The sequence below is a fragment of the Clupea harengus genome, chromosome 4 (genome assembly GCF_900700415.2).
Source record: "Clupea harengus chromosome 4, Ch_v2.0.2, whole genome shotgun sequence".
Taxonomy (NCBI): Eukaryota; Metazoa; Chordata; class Actinopteri; order Clupeiformes; family Clupeidae; genus Clupea; species Clupea harengus.
This window is the reverse complement of record NC_045155.1, coordinates 15,797,283-15,819,782: the sequence shown is the minus strand read 5'-3', so window position 1 is coordinate 15,819,782 and position 22,500 is coordinate 15,797,283. Positions and strand designations below refer to the sequence as shown.

At 47.9% G+C, this 22,500-nt stretch overlaps 1 protein-coding gene across 1 annotated transcript in view; it reads right to left on the bottom strand.

Moving 5' to 3' along the window:
• Window positions 1-22,500, bottom strand: part of LOC105898953 (cadherin-4-like) — a 276,557-nt gene that overhangs the window by 75,065 nt on the left and 178,992 nt on the right. Inside the window, exons 4-5 of the mRNA XM_012826062.3 lie at window positions 16,951-17,183; window positions 8,840-9,019 (exon numbers count right to left, since the gene is read on the bottom strand). Of these exons, the coding sequence (XP_012681516.3) occupies window positions 8,840-9,019; window positions 16,951-17,183 (413 nt within the window). The remainder of the gene's footprint in view (window positions 1-8,839; window positions 9,020-16,950; window positions 17,184-22,500) is intronic.

Genomic DNA, 22,500 nt, shown 5'->3' with positions numbered 1-22,500 from the left:
CTTAAATTACAGTTCTACCATGAGACCAATGGGCAAGAAAGTTAAATCACATTTATACCTATCGAGACAAAAAAAAAATACTAACATGTAAATTCACACCCCAACAGGGTGAATGAAATGACAATTCCCTTCTCCTTGCCGCTGTGGTGAAGCACAGCAGGCCCCTGCTCCCAGCAGATGGGGAGAGGAAGCAATTACACCGAGACTTGTAATTCCATTACAGCAGCGGAAATTAAGTTTATTGTTAATTCCAGTGGTATGGATCATGACCCTAATGGCCTGGGGAGTGGCACTGTGAAGGGTGGATTCAAAGGATGATTCATCCAGTGTAATTTATATTTCTTTCAGCATGGATCCTCAATGACCAGTTGGAGTTGGAGATGCACAGCAGAGATATTCAGCCTTGAGAGATTCAGAGCCATGAAGAGGTATGAATGAGTGGAAAGGCTCTTGGACCTGGCCTTCAGTAGGATGCATTAAGAAGTATTGTGTCAATCAATCGCAAGTGAAGATCATTAATTCCCATTTATGTCATGGCAAAGACATGCTTCAATTCTAATTGAAAATGTGAATTCTCTAACTTATGATGTGTCCCTGATCCTGTTCTCTGACAAGCCTCTGTGCTGTGATCGTGTATCAGCCTCTCATGGAATCTGTTTCTGTGACGACCAACGCACCCCCCCACCCCACCCCACCACACACACACTCACTCACACACACACACACACACACACACACACACACACACAAACTCGGCCCACACCCCAACCCCTTGGCCATGCAGGTCACCGAGTCTGAGCATCGTCGCGACCAGGCCTGGTGCCGGAGCGAAGGCATTTCATCCCCACCCAAATAAAAGGAGGTTTTAATCTATTAAAGGGATGGATGGTGGCCGAGCCAACACTCCCTGGGATCCATTAGCTTGGCTCGCTCATCAAAGGGCTTTCAGCTTGCTCTGTCTCTCAAGCTCTGTCTTTTTAAATGCCAGTCTAATTCAAGGCTCGGGGCGACCAAATGTGATTCTTAGGGAATGATTCATTTCGTAGGCCAGAGAATGTCATTTTCTCCAAAAGGCATCGTGGGAGCAAGTGCGCAGGTGCTTGCGTAAATTCAGGGGGTACAAATTTCAAAGATGTTTACTTCCAAAATGCCTGTACATACCAGAGCAATGATTAATGGAGAATGTACGATTCTAAAAGATTGATGTTGAAATGTAAGACCAGGGGTTTGGACTGAGGAATCAAAACACTCAAAGGATCCCTCATAACCAAAAATATTATTGAATTATGGGAATGAATATTGCAAGTGGCCCTAATGTTTGACATGGAGGGCACAGGCATCTCTCTTACTCCCAGATATGTAAGTAATACTGCATGTATTAAATTAAACCTAATATCTACTTCATCGCTGAGTAAATATTTCCATTGCAATTACGATTCCATCTCTGGTTAGACAAGACACTGTAAAGTGGCCATTACATGGGAGACAAACAGAGAACAGAGTAGTCAGCTGCAGACAACAATTCATTGGAAAAACATGAATATGAGGAGAAAATATTTTTAATAGTAATGAAAAGAGCAGAGGAGAGATAGAACGGGGTAGAGAGCGAGAGAGAGAGAAAGAGAGAGAGAGAGAAATAAATGGAGTGTGCACAGGAGGGTATTTCTGTAATACTCTGCAAAAAAGGACGTGATAAAATCCTACTGAGTGGTTCTGGAGTAAGTCCCAGTTCTGTCAGCAAAAAAAAAAAGAAAAAAAAAAAAGAAAGAAAGAAAAAATATTTAAAGAAAGCAGTCCAGCAGCTTGTCAGCTGTTATTTTTGGTCAACAGCTAGTATGAGGATGAGGGGGCCAAGCGTTTCAAATCTCTCATGTCTCTCGCTCTACATGAAGGGGTCGGCTCTGGAGTACAGACACAATCAGAGACGCCTCTGAGAGAATGACGGCTCTGTACGACATCTGACTTACACCACACTTCTCTTGTCTCTCTCTTCTCCCTCCCTCTATCTCCCTCTCGTTTTCATACCCAGTGCAAACACACAACTGACTGCCATACGATGGCCACTAGGAGGTACTGACAATTCATCCCATAGACGGTCGCATGAATCAAACGCTGTCTGTAGCCTGCCTGTTTGTGTCATTGGAGCGTTACGCAGGCCAAACGGCATTTGCAGAGGAGGAAACGACTTCTTCCCAATTTTGCCTGACAAGCAGCAGTGCACAGCAGCATTACATACGAGGGGACCGGTGTCTTCCTGGTGACCGAAGAGGTGGCCAACAAAACCCTAAAATACTCAGGACCACAGGATTTTTTTTTTTTTACACTCCTGCGGTTTCCACGTGGCAGGATTTCAAGGACAAGATGGAAGCCTTGAGTTTTGGCTTGCGTTTCCACCTCATTGTTTGGTAGGGGATGAGGACAAAAAAAATTAAAAAATTACGCCTCACAAAACAAACCACAGCAATTGTGAGCGCACAAAAGGTAGAATTTGCAACAAATGCACTGCAGCAAAAAACCCTTTGTTCGGAGATTGTGTCAGAAGGAATGTTCTCCCATACAATGCCTCGTGTTTAAACTGTGTCACGGTGCAAACACTGAAGAGGGATGAAGAAGACAATTTTTAGCCTTGTGATCTTGGCATGGGCAAAGCAGACAGACGCCAAAGTGTTTCATTAGGCCCTATGGGAGAGGCTGTGGATCCAGAGGCTTGGGGGAGTGTATCGACAGCACAATGAAAGTCTGGCTCTGGCCTAATCCATAAGTCTCTTCTACAACATTACCCAGTGCTCCAAAAAACACAACATATCCTCATCCCTCACACACCCCCCTCCACCCCATTCACTTTCTCTCTGTTGCACCTTTTGTCTCATTCTCCTGATGTTAGTTCCTCATTCTTTCCTTTTTAGAGACTTCATTTTATCATTCAACATGTTTCGTTCTGATCCGTATCCGTCTTTCTTTCAGCGAGTCCCTCGGGATGTAGTCATTACTGTCTTTTAAATGAACATTACAGATAAAGTGCAGGAAACCGATCTCTGGGGGACTGGCTCGCTCGTTTCATCGGGAAGCGGCCCATTTGTATTCATATAAACAACGTGGTATTAAGCAGTGTGGAAGCAGCTAAATGCAGACACAAGGTGTTGTTTACATTGCAAAAAGGCTTGCTGAGTATGGCAAAAAAAAAATCACTTGGATGTCGGCTTGGGTTTCATTAGTGAAGTTCTCATTAATTCAGTCTAATTCTGACAAAAACTTTCCACGAGCTACAATAACGGAGGCCGGGTTTGTTTCCCATTAGGCAGTCAGCCCTGCAGCTGACTGATATGCTTTCATAAATACAACGTGATTTGATTAATGAACATGGCCTAAGTAGAAGAGAGTATCAAAATAGGCTGAAGCGGTTGTGGTTGAGGTTGAATAAAAGTGAAGTGGAGTGGTGTGTGTGTGTTCGTACATGCCTACCAGGGCGGTACTGGTGAGTGTTTTCATGTGACAATGGGAAGCAATCAACCAAAGAACTCCTCACCCCAGAAGGTAATAAATCAATAGAGGAAAAATCAACCAGCCCTCACCTTTTTCTAACTGCCTCTCAGGAATAAAGGTGTGTGTGTGTGTCTACTCAGTGGCAGACTCAAATTGATAAAAAAAACATTTCAACTTCTGAGCCGACAGAGTTACAATGAGGGGGCGATTAATGAACCAACTCTCTCTGCTTACCTATGCACTTTATTAACATTTTTCAAGTTGCACTGAGATGGGAAAAAAGAAAAAGCAGAGAAAAATATGAGCCAAGAAAACTTTTTCCGATACTTTTTCCTTCAGCGACCTCAGGTGACCTGCACAACGGGGAGCTCCTGGCAAAACCGGAGGGGGAGAAAATAAATGTGTTGCATCAAAATATTTCCCCCCTCGCTCAAAATCATTGGGCGCCTTCGGAAAAATTAGCCATGAAACATTTGTGACGGCACATTTATTTTCGCCGGAGGCTGCCAGGGATGGTGGCGGCGGACATCTCCGTAATGTGCCTGTCACTGTATTGTTTGCCGAGCTTTATTAGAGGGATAAAGCGATGGCAGTTTAATAAAAGACGATCCAGCCATGGGTGATGGGGAGGACGAGGGAGAGCACTGTCTGTGTGCGAATCATAAGAGGTCAAGGACAGTGGCTGAACATCCCCTCAATCATCTACTCATACCAAAAAAATAACCATTAAAAAAACAAAAAAAAACATCAGGTGTCAGTATGTTCTCTATTCCTGTGCAGTCAGTGCTCAATGTCTTGTATTCAGTCCTAGACCTCACCCACCACACTGAGCTCCTGCCATCTTTATTCTTTTGGAAATAATGGGCACTTCAGGTACCAGTCCAGCTGTGCTGCTACTGAGTAAACGTGCAACGGCATCTTTGGAGAACTTTAAAAGGTGGAAGGAGCTCAAGGGGGGGAAAAAAAAGAACAACTTTGAAATAAAGTCAGTGTTGACATCTAGACCCACCCAAACCCCCACGCAGTGCTCAGAATGCACTGTTATTCTGCATGTAAAAACACTCTAAGTACCCGGCTCTTTTGGAAAAGATTTCTGAGGTCTTGGGGTCAGTCAAGGCCACATCATTTTCAGAGCGAGACACTGCCTGGGGTATGGCTGGATATGATTGATATTGTCTGCGAAGAGCATTCATTTAAAGCAGGCAAGGAGCTACAATGCCTTAATACATCTTCTATAGTTTACTGACAAAAAGAGTTGTGCATTTAGAGCAGTGTTAGGATGCACGGCAAACATGCACATTTCTGTGTGGGAGTGTGTTTGGTTTCTTTGTAACTTCTGAGAATGTGTGAGTTTGTGTATATGTTTGTATGTGTGTGTGTGTGAGTGTGTGCATGTGCGTGTGTGTGTGTGTGTGTGTGTCTGTGTGTTCGGCCACTTTTGTTAAGATTGGGATCAGGGTTAGGTCTTTATTTACCAGAGTGGAGGAGAGAAAGGAGAAATCAATGACTTTGCCGCGGGAGAAGTGTACAGATCAATGGACACTTTCAAAAAGCCTCCAAAAAAAAACGAAAGAAAAAAATCAATGGCTCTTACATGTCATTGATGATTGTTTGGCTGGGGAAGAAAGGGAGCGACAAAGCACACCTGCGCACTGGGAGGAATTACTCCCTCTCCTCTCTTCTCTCCCCCTCTCCCTTCCTCACTCCGGCCCTCTCCCCTCCATCTTTTTCCTCTCCTCCACCCTCTCCCTCCCTCGCTATCCCTGCTGCTTTCTCTTTCTCCACATACCTCCCTCCCTCCATCTCCCGCCTCTCTCTGCTCCTCGCCATCTCTTATGCTCTCTCTCTCTCCCGCTCTCCATCCCTCTCTCTCTGTCCCCATCCCTCTCTCTCTCTCTTCCCTTCCCGGTCCATTTATTTTCCTGCCCCCTCTCCTAAACTCTCCCTCAGAGCACCCTTGCCTCCTGCTCTCGGCTTCAACACTTCACTAGTTTTAATTTTCGCTCTCAGGTGGGCTAAGAGCCGTCTGGGTAGAAGGTTCTACGTGGGGCCTCCATCTGAGATACACACACACACACACACACACACACACACACACACACACACACACACACACACACAGACACACACACACACACACACACACACACCTCTGCAGAGCCCCTCCCAGGTGGGTGGGGTGTTGTTTTTGGGAGATGGACGGAGGGCGTGGGGTCAGGATGCCCCCTTCCTGTCCCTGTGATGGGACCGGGGCTCTCAAGCAAGAGGAGAGGTAGACGGGTGACGGCGTCTCGGCTGTGTCAGTCAGCCTCGCCAGCGGATGACAGAACACCCCATAATGGTGCGCACTGGCTTCACGGGTCATTAGGCAAGGCAGACATCAGAGATGGGCAGGGAGCTGAGCGCTGAGTGATGGTGTCGCGGCAACAGTCTAACCCCCCCCCCCCCCCCCACAAACACCCCCCCCCCCCCCCCCCCACACCGCCTCTACTTTGACACGGAGCGTCTGACAGGCAGCGCCGCTGCCACCATCATCTAACTTTCAGACACTTTTCTTCGCTTGCCATGTGTGCACCTGTGTGTATCTTTGTCTCTCTCTCTCTCTCTCGCTCACACACACACACACACTCAAGTAGGTAACACACAAACTACACACACTACGGAATGTTTAATGTGCTTTCAGCTTTTTTTCCCCTGTGACCTTGACTCAAGAATGCCATTGAAATGGCACACGATTCGAGTGAGTTGGTACGGTTGTCGGCTAAATAAAATCCCTCTCATGGCTCGTCCTCTGGAACGAGAGAGAGAGAGAGAGAGAGAGAGAGAGAGAGAGAGAGAGAGAGAGAGAGAGAGAGAGAGAGGGAGTGGAAAAATCAGCTCATGCGAAATGAGTGCTTCTTACGTATGTAAAGTGTGCACCCAGCCAAAAACATAAATATTCAATCTTGCCACCAAACTGTGAACGGAACACAGACAGAGGGTCACTCTCCAACCACTGCGTCAAAACAAAACACTCACAGAAAGCGGAAGAGAGAGATGGAAGGAGAGAGAGAAGGAGGAAGGAGGTGGTGGTGTTTCTCTCTCTCTTTCTCTTTGATGCTGCTATCCACCAAGAACAAAAATGGAGGGCGTAAATAAATCCCACAAACAACAGCAGCGCTGCAGATCCCCTGAAGCTGGCGCCTTGTTAAGGGTGGCCTGAGCAGAAGCACTAGGGTCTGTCTGTGGTGCCCTGAAGACGTTATTAAACACAGAGGAAGGCAGAGGGCCCGGGCCTGCACAGCCGAGGCATCAGAACGCATCGCTGCACTCCTGGAGCTGGGCCTGTGTGTGTGTGTGTGTGTGTGTGTGTGTGTGTGTGTGTGTGTGTGTGTGTGTGTGTGTGTGTGTGTGAGTGTGTGTGTTTACGTGTGTGCTCCTGGCCCCCTGGCCCTATTTACAGCACCAAAAAGTGGATTGTGTTCGCCGCGCTCCACACCCCTAAACACTGCTTTGATTTCTTGTCCTGCACCCCCCCCCCCCCTCACCCACACACACACACCACTGCTCCAAGCTTTGACACTCACACTTACTTTCTCTCTCCCTCCATCTCTCTCTACCTCTCTCACTCTCTCTCTCTCCTCCCTTCTCTCCCACTTTGCCTCCCCTCTCCTCTCCCACTTTCTCCCTTGGGCCCCCATCTCTCCTCCTCCCTCTTTCTCTCCCCTCTCTCTGTCTCACTCTATCTCTCTCTCTTTCTCTTTCTCAATCCCCCTTCCGTGGTCGGTGGTTTTTTAGTGGCCGGTGCCTGTGGAGAGCCGTCTCGCTGGAGCGAGCGCTTCAAGTTCTAACGAGAGTGGGAGGCCGTCTGCCAGGGCCTTAAATACCCCCTCCCCTCTCCTCTCCTCTCCTCTCCTCTCCTCATCCTCCTCTCTCTCTCTCTCTTCTTCTCTCTCTCTTTCTCCCCTCCTCTCCCTCTCCCTTGTGATTCAGAACAAAGGGGAGAAAGTTTCTGCTCATTCCCTGTTTTTTTCCCCAACTAAAAAGGATGGCTTTAAGTAGCTCTGTTGGCACACCCTTGGGACAGGATGAAAACAGGGTGAGGAGATGGAGGGAGGGAGAGAAAGTGAGAGAAAGAGGAAAAGGGAGAGAGAGGGAGAGAGAGAGAGAGAAAGACGAGGGGAAAACGCTTCTTCTGCACAATTTAACCAAGAACAAGAAGAAGAAAAAAAAATCTCAGAGGGTTTTGTAAACAGGGGGAAAAGCTGATGGGTAGATATTTTAGAGAGAAAGAGCAAAAAACGCAAACCCAATAAGAACGTTTTCGCTGTGACTGATGTTTTTTCATGAACCAGACCACAGAGATCCATTTTTTTTCCCTTGCCGGAGACAAACTGAGCGTTCTGTTGTGACAGGATCTCTGAATTTTAAACACTCCAGCGCGGCTCTCGCTACAAAGGCGCATTTATATAGGCGTTTATTTATTCATGTTATTTTCCCCTCCCATGCAGCCTTTTACAAGCCTCCAGGTGCAGCCCCCTCCCGCCCCTGTTTATTTTCTATACTTTGCCCAACTAGCAGTTTTGCAGAAATGTCATTTGTTGTTGTGTTGTTGGCATCCCTTGTTGTTGCATACGGGTGTGGAAAGCAAAAAATAAATAAAAAAAGCTCGGCCACTCTCCGCTTTGGAATCATGAGCCGAGCCCCATGGGACAGTGTTAGTGTTAGCGGGCGGGCGCTGGTGAGAGGCTGCCTGGTGGGTCTATGTTCACGTCTCAGCACAGTATAGCACAGAGCTCATTTCTATTATACTCCATTTCCCACAGTACTGTATAAATTCAGTAAAGATGGAAAGAGGTCTAATTCGTGGCGGCATTAACGAGGCACTGCAGACCGCCGGCTCCTGCTTACTGGCCTCATCAGGTACCGCTGCGTCAGGGGAGCGCTCTGCCTCGCCTCGCCTCGCCTCGCTCTCGCTCTCGCCCTCGCTTCCCATCCGCTCTACCTGAGCACGCTCGAGTGGCCATAATCGCATCACAAACACACATCATAATCACCTGTAAAGCTGATCATTATGGAGGACGAGATTGGAAAGAGAGAGAAAGGTGGAAAGAGAGAGAGAAAGAGAGTGAGAGAGAGAGAGAGATGGAGAGAGGAAAAGTGAAGAATGCTAATCTTCTTTGCGATGGCCTTCCTGTATGGCATGTACTGTGTGTCCGTGAAACACAAAGCCTTTGGCTTCTGAGAGCCCCTCGTGGGAGGTAGGCTATTGGCTGACTTCCTGGTTGCTGTCAGTAGAAAACCAAATGAGGGGGTTTGTTTCCTGCCGATCACGTGGGGGAGATTACAGAGGAGAGAGAGAGGGAGGCTGACTTACGCTGACGAGGATCTGTGGGAAGGGTCCGCGAGAGTTCTCAGGCACGTTGATCGGCGGGATCACCCAGTCTCGCTTGCGGCGGTGGAGCCCATTGGACCGCGGTTTCCTGGGGAACCTGATGACAAAAGGCACAGGTTGGGGCCCATGGGTCTTCCCGTCTGCACTCCTCTCCGTCAGCGCCTGGGAAAGACCGAAGAAAACAGGTTACGTCTCAGTCACAAAAGGAACTCATTCCACCACATGCTATTCGGATTTTCCGTTCAGTTTATGGTTACACACAGACAACAAAAGGTTGTTTGAATTTTTAAAAATAAAGGTGGTTGACTATAAAATTGGCCGATGCTGGTTTTGTGTTTCCATCATATCCTATGAATGAACTTTTGATATTGATCGCAATGTTTCACACTGTGAGAGGGGCCCAACAGTCTCCACTTTTTAAAACCTAAAAAACATCTCCACAATCGCAAGACAAAACACTATACAATTCCAGCCCTCAGACCAATGGATTCCTTTCATTGTTGTTGGTAGCTCAATGTTACTGCAGCTGAAAGGGGAACCCAAAGGGGTCAACAGAGCAACCTGACTGAACAGACTCAGCAAGAGCAGTAACATGGGCCAATCACAAAACCACCACTCACTCACTCACTCACTCACTCACTCACACAAGCACGCACGCACGCACGCACGCAAGCACGCACACACACACACACACGCACACACACACACAGACACTTGCCTAAGCAAACTATGGTCAACACCAACTCCGCATATTTCTGTAAAATGTTATATACTGTACATGTTGGTGACCTGTGTGTATTGTTGGTGACCTGTGTGTATTGTCAATGAAGTACGTATGTTGCTGCCTGCTGTATGTTACATACTGTTTATGTATGTTGCAGATCAATGTACTGTACTCATCTTTACTTTTACACATTGCAAAGGGATATACATATGACTCATTTAATCAGATTTGACATTCATTATTTTCATATTTTTTTACTCATGCATGGTCTCGGAATCATACTACCTTCGTCTTGTACATGACGAGGAAACTTGTGAACTTTTGAACTTTGGTGTTTTATGCCAGCACTGTGAAAGCACGGCATTACAGCTGACACCTGCCTGTGCCTATGAATTTACACCGGCTGTTATAGCACCCAGGGCCAACCCAGCCCCGAGCTGCATCCCTGCCCCGTAAGACAGAGAGACATAGCGGAAGCAGGCGGTTTAGAGGGGGTGGAGGTGATGGGGGGGGGGGGGGGGGGGGGGGGGGTGGAGATGGTGCTGGTGGTGCTGGGGGGGTAGACTGCTGCTGCTGGGTGATATGACAGCGCACTGAATAAGGAGGATGACTGGGAGCTTTAAGTGTGCTGTCAGAATGGGGAGTATTCACACGGCGCTGGAGAATAAACCAGCTGACACACAACATCGCAGGGTTAAGTAAGAGTCACTTGCATGGTGGTGGTAATTTTATTGCCTACAAGGAGAAGACATCCCTGCATGCCTCTCTCTCTCTCTCTCTTTCTTCCTCTCATTTTGTTTTATTGTTCTCTCTCTCTCTCTCTCTCTCTCTCTCTCTCTTTCTCTCTTCTGCTGGGGGATCTTGACAAGTCATCTCGGTAATAGCTATTCATCAGGACCCCAGGAGTCTCAGCCAGGCAGTTTGTGTGTACATATCTGTGTGTGTGTGAGATCGCATATGTGTAAGTGTGTGTGTGTGTGTGTGTGTGTGTGTGTGTGTGTGTGTCGGTGTGTGTGTGTGTGTGTATGTGCGGTTGCGTGGAGGGACTGAACGCAGGTTAGGCATGTCAGAGGGCTGAGGTAAAAACCTGCCTAACGTTATTTCCCAACGGCCTCGCGCCATCATTTGTTTTCATGTTTTCCTTTTGTTGAGAGGCAGCGAGCGTGTGAGAATGATGTCGACCTAAATGGGTACGGCACAGTCACGGGAGAGGGAGGGAGACCGAAGAAAGAAAGAGAGAAAGAGAGAAAGAGAGAGAATGTGATACAGAGGGAGTGTGGAGGAGAGAGGCAAAGCAGAGAGAGAGAGAGAGAGAGGGATAGAGAGAGAGAGGCCAAAGAGCAGAAAAAGAGAGGGAGCCATGATGAGTGTGTGTCAGAGGGAACATTTGTGCAAATGAACACTGCTCATTAATTCTGATGGATACAAGAATAGGGGCTAATCACCATACATTTACATAGAAAGAAGCCTGATTTACTACCACCTCAAATATTTTATTTAATGATTTCTCTCACTCACTCTCTCTCTCTCTCTCTCTCTCTTTCTTTCCCTCTCTTACCTCCTTCCTCCCTCTCTCTCGCTCTCTCTCTCTCACTCTCGAGAAGTCTAAAGTGCTGCCTTGCCTGGCAATACAGGTAGTTAAAATGCAGAAAGAGGAGTGGGAATGGGCGAGGAAAAATCAGCTGAGGAAAGTGAAACACTTGGCAGGTTCTGAAAGTTGAAGGGTCTTGTTCACGGCAAGTTATTTACTCTAATTACCGCCAAGCCGAACTTACCAGGCATTCTTTGAAAGGATTTGGAATTGTGTGTGTGTGTGTGTATTTGTGTGTTTATTTGTGTGTTTGTGTTTGTGCAGATAAGATATGCCTGCATGCGAGTGTTGTGTGTGTATGTGTGTGTGTGTGTGTGTGTGTGTGTGTGTGTGTTTGGCGTCTGTTGTCTTGCTTGCCAGAAAAGGTGGCACTATATCTGCCACTGAAAACAATACTTTCAACTTGTGTTCATTAGATGGCTGTCCAGGGGAAATGGTTTCCAGGCCCCATTAAAGGCAATGTGTGCTTGAGAGCGGGGCATACGGCGCCAGGGGCCCCTGGGAGCCAGTGTCGTGTTTGGTTTCATCAACCTGCTGCAGACTTCAAACAGCAGGTAGCGTGCAGAGCTGGGGGGCAGATGGGAGGGGTGGGGAGGGGAGGAGTGATGGAGGGGGGCAGAGGGAAAAAAAGGAGAGAGAGGGAGAGAGAGAGAGGGAGAGTAGGATAGAATAGGACAGAAAGAGAAAGGGGGTGGAGGGATGCTTCTCTGGCATAAACAGGTGGTGGGGTATCAAGTGTGTGTGTGTGTGTGTGTGTGTGTGTGTGTGTGTGTGTGTGTGTGTGTGTGTGTGTGTGTGTGTGTGTGTGTGTGTGTGTGTATGTATGTGTGTGGTTCAGGGTTGGATGTAAGCATAGAAATTCCGGGGAGCTTAACTGCAAAAGTGATGTTTTGCTGTGTTGGCAGTGTTGTGTGTGGTCGTGTGAAAGGATGTGATGATATGGCTTCATGGCCATTTTGTGGGCATGAGTGAGGCCATTTAAAGGACACACACACACACAAAGTACATTTTCAATGTATTTCAGAGGTGGGGATTTATTTTAAGTGCAAGTGGTTGTTTTGACGGTGTTTTGTGTGTGGCTGAGCTGCAGTTGTGGATTTAAAGTAAATTTATGGTGTGAGGCTTGCCGAAAAAATATCCCTTCCAGCTCACTGCTGCTTTGTTCTCTCTCTCTATCCCTGGATGTTCTCTCTCGCTCGCTCTTTCTCTCTCTCTCTCTCACACACACACACACACAAACACAGCTCCTCTCTCCTCTCGAGCAGCTCAAACATGAATGTGTCATGTACAGTGTGCTTGGGCTCTGGTCGCTCCTCTGATCCGTGGCTGCTCCTCGTTCAGGGACCTCTCCCGGCGGTTTGGCGTGCCAGGCCGGGCGGAAGGGGGAGGACGCGTGTGCGCGTGCCAGCCAGCTTGCCGCTGCAGATGCCAGGCCTCCTGCACGGACAGCAGGGGTAGCCAGAGCCAGTGGGGGTGGGGCGGGATCAGACAGATGTGCACCTGGCCTGGACAAATGTATTCCATCTATTCACGCGGTGCACAGCTAAGTGGGTCTGACGGCAGAGGCTGGCAGCTCCAGCCTGAGAACCCACAGAGGAGAGGGGGGGGGGGGGGGGGGGGGGGGGGGCATGATAGAGGATGGTAGGAAAGCTACAGCAGAGGTTGAGGGAAAATGCAAACTACAGCCCCCTGCTCCACACAAAGAGAGAGAGCAGAGAGCAAAGGAACTGGTAGATGAAAGGAGTGAGAAAAAAGGATAAAAGGGCAAAGGCTGATGTGATGGGTAAGAAAAATACAAGAGAGACAAAATAAAAACTGAGAGATGGCGAAAGAGGGCATGAAACGACTGAGACAGATGGACACAGGAAGACAGGAGGAGAGAGAGAGGGATGGAGAGAAAGAGACAGAGGAAGAGAGGATGTCCAGATGACCAGGAGCTGAGCTGAGCTGAGCCGACGCGGCCCTGGGGGCTGGCAGCCTGTGCTGCTCTCCAGCTGAGGCCCAGTGCAGGAATCCAGAGCAGGCCTGCTGCCCACACACTGATAAAGCGCTAATCTCCACCAACACATGCCTACACACACACACACACACACACACACACACACACACACACACACACACACACACACACACACACACAAACCTATATACACATGCGTATGCACACATACACAAGTAAACACATATGCACACACACAGTCACACACATAAACACTCGAACAATGCCTTTTTTTCCTCTCTTGCTTACACATGCATGCACAGGGACAAATAGACACTCTCAAACAGAGACAAGTGTACAGACACCAATGCTTTTTTCTGTCTCTCTCATTTATGAACACAAACACACGTACACACACACACACACCTCAACACAAATTATCTACCTATCATTTGAAGCCCCATGGAAAGTATGAACCACAGACAAACATCTGAGACTACATCTGTAGTCTGAACATTCCCCTGAGCCCATCTCAATCAACTGTGTGCGTTTCCACTGCCTCTGCTGGTTGTTTAAAACAATAAGCCGCAGTTCACCAATTACACACGTACACACACACACACACACACACACACACACACACACACACACACACACGCACACACACACGTACACACACACACACACACAGACACACACACAGACACACACACACACACACACACACACACACACACACACACGCACACACACACACGCCCGCGCGCGTGTGCGCACAGGCAAGGCAGCAGGCGCATTGCCCAGATGCTCGGACAGCAGCTAATAATCAGCGTTGATTACGTGTTAACATGCTAACCAGTGCAAAACCTCCACAACAAATTAATCTCCAGACAGACTCTCCTCAGGAGGACAGGCACACCAGACAGTGGAGAGTGAGAGAGGAGGGTGGTGGTGGGGGGGAGAGAGCCAAGAACATACATTTAGCAGCAAAGCTTAATGGAGTCGGAAGACATGCTGCATATTGTGCTGCTGCCGCTGCTCACACACAAATGAGTATGTGCGTGCACTATACACACACACACACACACACACACACACACACCACACACACACACACACACACATAAACACACACACACACACACAAATTAACACACACACACACACACATTAACACACACACACACACACACACACACACACACACACACAGCCGGGGAAGAGGGAGATGGAAGCGGCTCCCGGCCCCCAGCCCTACCAGCTCAGCCAGCTGGCTCAGCGCTGCCTCTCGGCACAGCCCGCTTTGATATCAGTCAGCCGCTGGCTACGGCCACATCTGCAAGTTGTTAATCAATGGAGCACAACATGCCACAATGGGGGGAAAAAATGTATTCACACACACACACATGCTATTTCAATAATGATATGGAGCAGTGTCACACACACACACACCCACATACACAAACTCACAAATGCACTTCCACATGGAATCTCGTGCCTTGTGTTACCTTCCTCCACACGGCCTCGTAAGACCACTGCGCCTCATCAGCTCTGCCTTCTACACTGACAGGAAGACACTCTCCATAAGAGGGAGGACTATGGGGGGGACAAATAATCTTCCTATGCTTAGATCTTATTTCCAAAAACAGCGAGACGTGGATAGTAGAGCGGGCAGAGACAGAAAGACAGACAGGCTATTAAGGAGACAGTCACATGCCCAAGTGGCCTGGCAGATAGAGAACAAGCTTGGTGTGCAGACAGACAGACAGACAGACAGACAGACAGACAGACACAAACAAACAACTAACAGACGTTTTGACAGACGGCTGAAGAGACAAAACAAAGAGCCAGACTGCGAGACAGACAGACAGGCCAACAGACAGACACACAGAGAGAGAGAGGGCGTCCGGAGGGTGGATAAGAGTGTTTGTCTTTAATGTTGGATGTTGGAGCCTGGAGCCTGGAGCCTGGGGAGGGCCACTTCTCTCTCTGCCCCCGCAGACCACCGTGACACTGGCAGCGTGAAATCAAGGCTGTTTATTTTTAGACACTGACCTAAACGGGCGAGATAACGCGCATAAATAATTTGAACAGTTATGCGATTAAACCTCTGAGCAAGACCTGACGAATTATTATCAAGGCGAGTGTTCTTGGAGACACAAATGCACCACTAACACTAAACACAAACACACACACAGAAGCAGACATGCGCACAACCTTTCACACCCACGCATGACGCATACAGAATGCCCCTGAAAACCCCCAAGTAAAACGCCAGCAAACAGATGCACCAGTGACATCACCACCTCAGAACACACACACACACACACAGACACACACACACACACACACACACACACACACACACACACACACACACACACACACACACACACACACACACACCCCTTGGGGATAACACTTGGATGCGGCGCCTGGGTCTCCTCCTGAGTCACCAGGCTGCGTGCTAATTGAAGGCGGAGGGTGTGTTGCGTGGGAGCCATCAGACAGCGCGGATCGGTGAGGGCTCCATAGTGTGACACACAGGGCCAGCTCTGGAGTCTCCCTTGTTACGCCTCAGGGATGGCCCCATCAATGTGTGTGTGTGTGTGTGTGTGTGTTTGTGTGTATGTGTGTGTGTGTGTGTGTGTGTGAGTGTGTGTGTGTGTGAGTGTGTGTGTGAGTGTGTATTGTTATTGCCTAATCTGATTATCTGGTCTTCTCTCTTTCCCAACAGTATTGGTTTTCAGAGGCAGGGGGGTGTCAAACACAGCTTTGGGGGCCCATGTCTGTCCAGCCGCCCTCTTCATTCCACCAGCAGCAGCACCCCCCCGACACCCCTTCAGAGTCAAGCGCCCTGTTAACTCAAGGACAACAGCCTCCTGTGAAATGCTGCGCTCACATACATTCCTCACGCTGTGATAGCCTGATCTTATCGCTCATATCTCTCTCTCTCTCTCTCTCTCTCTCTCTCTCTCACTTTCTTTCTATTTTTTTCTTCATCTTTGTCCCCCCGTCTCCTCTCCCAGTGTTACATGAACTCAGGCAGCTACTGTCTTGTTTGGGTGGAGAGCAGACACACACATCCACCCACACACACAAAGAGGGGGGTTAGGAGTGGAGGAGGGGGAGGAGAGACATGAAAGAGAGGAATATAACACACACTTCTCTGGAGAGTCTAGCACATCATTCCTTCTGTCTGGCGGCCACACCGAAAGGCCCCACAGTGCTCCATGCCCACAGCTGAGAGAAACAGAGCGAGGGAAAGGGAGAGTGGAAAGAGAGAGAGAGGAAAAGGGAGAGCGAGAGAGAGAGAAGGGGAGAGAGGACAAGAGAGAGAGAGAGAGAGGGAAAGGGAGAGAGAGGAGTCGGAGTCGTCTGACTGTGCCGGCTCTACGTGAGCTCCATGCCTTGGATTAAATCAGTGTGTTTTAACAAACCTTCCAAAGGTCACATTAACATTCAGCGCTCTCGCCCGGGAACCAAATGATTGCTGATGCTGATTCTTAACAGTTAGACCTAATGCCGGTGATAAGGTCAAAACGTAAACTGCTTTTAATAACGACGCCGAAAACCGTCCGTTGTTCAGCAATCTACCCATTAGCCGCCTGCACTCTCTACACTGTCAAATAAATGTCAGAGCAAAATTGCAAGAAAGAAAGGAAGACAAAAAAAAAGATATAGATCAAGAAAGTGTGTGGAAGTGGAAGTGTGAGTATATGACAAGAGAGAAAGAAAGAAAGAGTGAGTATAGCTAAGTCAATATTTATGTGTGAAGTTGTGTGTGTGTTCCAACTTGCTTCTGTGGCACCACAAAAGAACCATACTTTCTCTCTCACCTGACTGAGGGGAGGCGCGGGCGATGACGGCGGGCCTGCCAGGGCTAGCTTGACGGTGGTCTCCCAGGCCTGCGCGTTGGGAGCGTCACGTGCTGTCACCAGGAACTGGATGGGCTCACTCAGGCCGCTCAGCTCCCGCCGGGCGTAGATGGAGCCGTCGTCCCTCACGCTGAAGCTGGGGTCGCTGCTCTCGAAGCCCACGCTCACATTCCGCAAGCAACTTTCAAACTTCACTGCAATGGAGGAGAGAAGAAGGGAAAAAAGGGAGGGAAATCAGGACCTGGCGATATCACATTATTGTTCATAAAATGGCCGAACGTATATTGTTTGGTATCGTGTGGAAGCGTTGCTGTCTCCTGCTCAGAATGTAATTATTTTCATAAGACCGCAGTTTGGAGATCAGTTTAGTGGCAAAAAGATTAACAAATACAGAATGTGATTTACCAATAACCCATGATTTGCAAACAAACAGAATGTGATTTATAAATGCTCCACGATTTGCAAATATGCACACCATGCTTTACAAATACAAAACACACCTCTCAAACAAACACAATGTGCTTTGCAGATAAAAATGCTACTCGCAAAAAAGGACAGGTTCCACAAATGTAAACAAAGAATGGAAATAAATAAACCACTTTTTGCTGGTCTGTATAATCAGTTTTAGATTTTTTCTGCAAGTACACAGCAACCATGCTATTTGTGGATCAGGTGATTTTGGCACTGTTTTTCCGCTTGTACGAGGTGCAAATGTAAACGCTTGTAGGAGTTGTTGCAAATGCAAAGGCACCAAAACAGCAGAGTTTACATTTGCACCTCGTACAGGTGGAAAAATAGTGCCAAAATCACCTGATCCACAAATGACATTACTGCAAAAAAATGTGTAATGTGTCACCGATTATACAGACCAGCAAAATGTGGTTTATTTATTTCCATTCTTTGTTTACATTTGTGGAACCTGTCCTTTATTTATCCTTTAAGTAAGATTTTTATTTGCAAAACACATTGTATTTTCATGCATTTGCAAAGCACATTGTGTTTGTTTGAGAGGTGTGTTTTGTATTTGTAAAACACAGTGTACAATTTAGCAAATCGTTGGACATTTGTAAATCACATTCTGTTTGTTTGTTTGTAAATCTTTTTGACACTTAATTGATCCCCATACCGCAGACCCTGCCCAGGAACATTTGAATGACCGTGATTGTATAATGCTCTTTTTCTTACATCCGTGGTGACACAGAAGAGGTAGCCCCATAGACATGTTTAAATGGAGAAGATACCAACCACAAAACCCCGGGGGACACATTAACCACCACCTACACACACACACACATGCACACACATGCATTTGATAAATGGGATTTGAAAGTACAATTAATGTCCCTCTAATTAAATATCTGGAAAGCCGATAATCTGCACAAGATTGGTATTAATGCCTCATTGTATCTGCTCTTGATAAAGACATCCTCTGAACAGGGGATAGCTGATGGACAACGCCAAAAGGACCCTTGACAAAAGGAGTCATATGTGTGTGTGTGTGTCTGTGTGTGTGTGTGTGTATGTGTGTATCCTCTTTCCCATAATTACAGAACATCGCTAATGCTGCTCCCATGAAAGCGACCTCCTCATTCTATTAAACGTAAGCAGAGACAAAATGAAACCCTAAGCGAACGCGTCTGAGTGTGAGCAAGAATATGGTGGCTCGCTTCCTCTCCCGCTATTGATTCAAATTAAGAGCTGCAACTGGGGGAAATTAGCATGTAGCGCTGAAAATGCTCTTTGCCTTTACCCACCACACACACACACCCCTTTCCCCCACTCCACTCAACAACACACCAGCCCTCCATCCCCAGCACACACACACACACACACACACACACACACACACACACACACACACACACACACACACACACACACACACTGCCATCACTGCCCTCGAAAAACAAAACAGGTCAGGTAATGGAGATACACAAGCTCATTTAGCGCGCCCCCAAAATAGAAAAATCAATACGGATCAGAGCCAGCCAGCAAGGTCCCTGGCTAGCCAGCTTTGGGGCTGGAGCCGCGGTCACGGCTGGACAGTGTCAACGGCAACACGTGTCACTGGACCACTGAGGGTCAATTCCACCTTACTCAATTATTGATCACATATTGATGAAGCAATGGGAAGCAATCTTGTGGTTTTAATGCCAAAGGATTTGAAAGTGTGTTTTTTTGCCTTTCTCTGACACCTGAAGGAGTTCATAAAGTGCATGGTCCAAGTGGCATTTGGAGAGTAATTTCCCCACTTCCTTCCTTTTAGTGTAAAATCTAATGTCTACTGAAATATACATAGGCTCATAAAGATTATAGTCCATTGTGATGTCTTTAAGGTCATTAACAGCCATGGGATCATTGTGCCTGACTGAGTTTGGCAGGTTGCTATAGATGCTGCTACACATAAACGAACATCCCCTTGGCAACCAGCTACCTCTCCCTCCCTGATGTCGGTGGCTCTCCTAGCATCCATTACCGCCGTGCAGCCTGTAACACCAAAATAAAAAAAAATAACAATGGCGCATTTGACAGGATGTGCCGGAAGTGAAGCGGGCAAGTGAAGAGGACTGCTGAGGATCCCCGCAGCATGTGTCCTAATTGAGCAAACAGCATCGTTATTCTCCTCAGGCTTTCGACGCCACAGCCTGAACCCCCCCCATCTCCTTGTCGTTGCTGGACAAATAAGAGCACTGCTAAGTAAGGAGGCTCCCCTGTGGCACCTAGCCTGAGCTATCCATATTTAAGCCGTTTGGGGCTTAGCGCTGGCGGGCGGGCAGACGGACGGGTGGTAGGATTCGCGAGCGCAGCGGCCCCCGGAGGCTTGGATCAGCGCGGACAGCTGCGCGGACACAGGGGTGGGTTTCGGCGTAATTCTCACATCAGTATTCCGGTCCGGAATCTCCCCCCACCCCCCTTCCGCTCCACACCACTTTGGATCCTCCTGATCCCCGGCAAAGATTATTTTGTTTGCCTGCACAATGTTGCCAACTTGCCACACAAACCTGCACACAAGTACTTCTACACACACACACAGACACATACATAAAGTGGCGTCACAGTTGGCAAACATACAACTGGTCTCTCCCCTCTCTTTCCTACCTCACACCCACTCTCTCTCTCTCTTTTTCTCTCTCTCTCTTTCTTTCCACCCTCTTGCTCGAGGGCCCTAACGTGGTGACATATGGGCTGTTAGCATTGGTAATGTTTCTCTCTCTATCCCTCTCCCTCTCTCTTATGTCTTTTGAAGGATTACACAGTCTAGACAGCGATCTCAACTAAAGGCCTTATGGTGTGGCGTATAACTCAGCAAAGTTCACTTAACAGACAGCAGGGGCTTTCTGTTAATGGCCCCATATGAAACACAATACCTCATATCATCTCACATTAGTGATGAAACCGTGTAGCAAAACTCCTCCACTTACATCAGGCATTTGGTAGTCGAGCCAGAGCCGCACACCATACTTTATGCCCTTTCAAAAATGATTATCATGCCTTTGGCGATTACAACAACAACCATAACAGCGCAAAAAAAAAAATTTGCAAGAAAGCTGGACGAATGTTGTATGCGCTCTCCAACACCGTCTCCACAGGGAGCCCACAGGTGATATCAGCAGCCTCCTGATTTCATTAATGTGGAACGCCGGTGCGAAGTAGACCGCTGTTACATAAAGTGATTAACGAGACTCGAATTACCAGATCAGCATTACCAACCGCCGTCGTCCCACGCGATCCCCCCCCCCCTCGAAACGAACGGGATCGGGTTAAAGCAAGCGGGGAACAGCTGTCTAACGCTAACATGCTCCAGATGATCACATGCGCAGCCGTTAGTCTGAGCGTGGACATGCCAAGGTTAACAGTGCACAGCTGCTGAGGGACTCTCCACCCCACCCCACCACCATCCTATTCCCTCGTCCCCGTGCTCGGCTCACTAATGTGCAGACAGAGAAAGGCTCTCACCTGAGAGACAGGCAATGAGCCACCATCTTCAGAAAGACAGAGGGAGACGAAGAGAGATAGAAGGGCAGAAAGAGAGAGAGAGCGAGAGAGAGAGCGAGAGAGAGAGAATCCCCGATGAAAAACCCACCCGCAGTCTGCTGCTCGTGTGTGTTGAGTTGCATCAGCACATGATGGACAATGTTCAAGCCTCCTTCCTCCTTTATGTAATCTTGTGTTGGCCATGGCTACCTCTCTCCTATGGCTATGTTTTCTTTAATCTTCCTCCCTATCCCTCTCTCTCTCTCCCTCTCTCTGGCCAGTATCGCAGTCCTTTGAGTCTGGACACCTGTGAACCCCCCCCCCCCCCCCCCACACCTTCACCCCACCCCACCTCCTCTTCTTTTGCCTTTGAAATGCATGGTGTGGAGCTTACAAATACATCTGCAGGGGAAGGGTAGGGGGAACTGTGCCCAGTATGTGCCAACACACACACAGACACACAGACACACAGACACACACACACACACACACACACACACACACACAGACACACAGACACACAGACACACATACACACACACACACACACACACACACACACACACACACACACACACGCACACGCACACACAAACAGGCAGTAAGCAGGCAGTAATGAGCAGGTGTGGAGGGAGCCCTCACCAGGTGCCAGGTGTGTAGCCTCTCTCTCTCCCCTCACCTACACATGGTATACTCCTACTGCTCTATTAGAATGCCATGGTATACTCCTACTGCTATAATAGAATGCCATGGTATACTCCTACTGCTCTATTAGAATGCCATGGTATACTCCTACTGCTATAATAGAATGCCATGGTATACTTTCACTGATCTATTAGAATGCCATGGTATACTCCTACTGCTCTAATAGAATGCCATGGTATACTCCTACTGCTATAATAGAATGCCATGGTATACTCCTACTGCTATAATAGAATGCTATGGTATACTTTCACTGATCTATTAGAATGCCATGGTATACTCTTACCACTCTAATAGAATGGCATAGTAGTATATGTTACTGTGCTGGGCTTCTTGTGGAGTCATCGTGGGATATTGTTGGTGTGTTTTTTTTAGGCTATTGTACCACTCAGCAGTGTTTAAAGTCATTGTGACATCAGTAAGTGGCCTTCAATTCTGGGCCTTTCAACTCTCTGAATGTTTTTGACTAATTATTGTATTCCCACTCCCACCTGAGCCTGTGTGCAATTACACACAGTAGCACCTCTCAGCCACTAGCCCACTGCGTTAGTGCAGGACCAGTGGGGTGCTCAAAGGCAGGCTCCATGAGGACTTCAAGCACTCTCTGCTTCCAATCGTAAGACATTTCTGTGAAGCTAATTCTGTAGTGGTGTGGCTAAACGGAAAGGTCTCGCAAAGCCTTTCATCATCAGCCTTTTCAATCTTTCATCCTTTTCATCATCATGAGCTTCATGTGCTGTTTATAAGCCAAAGCCAATATCTGGTGATTTTGCTTTGAGAAAATCAACCACTAATTCTATAATGAAATCCGCATGTACTTGTGTGCATTTGTGT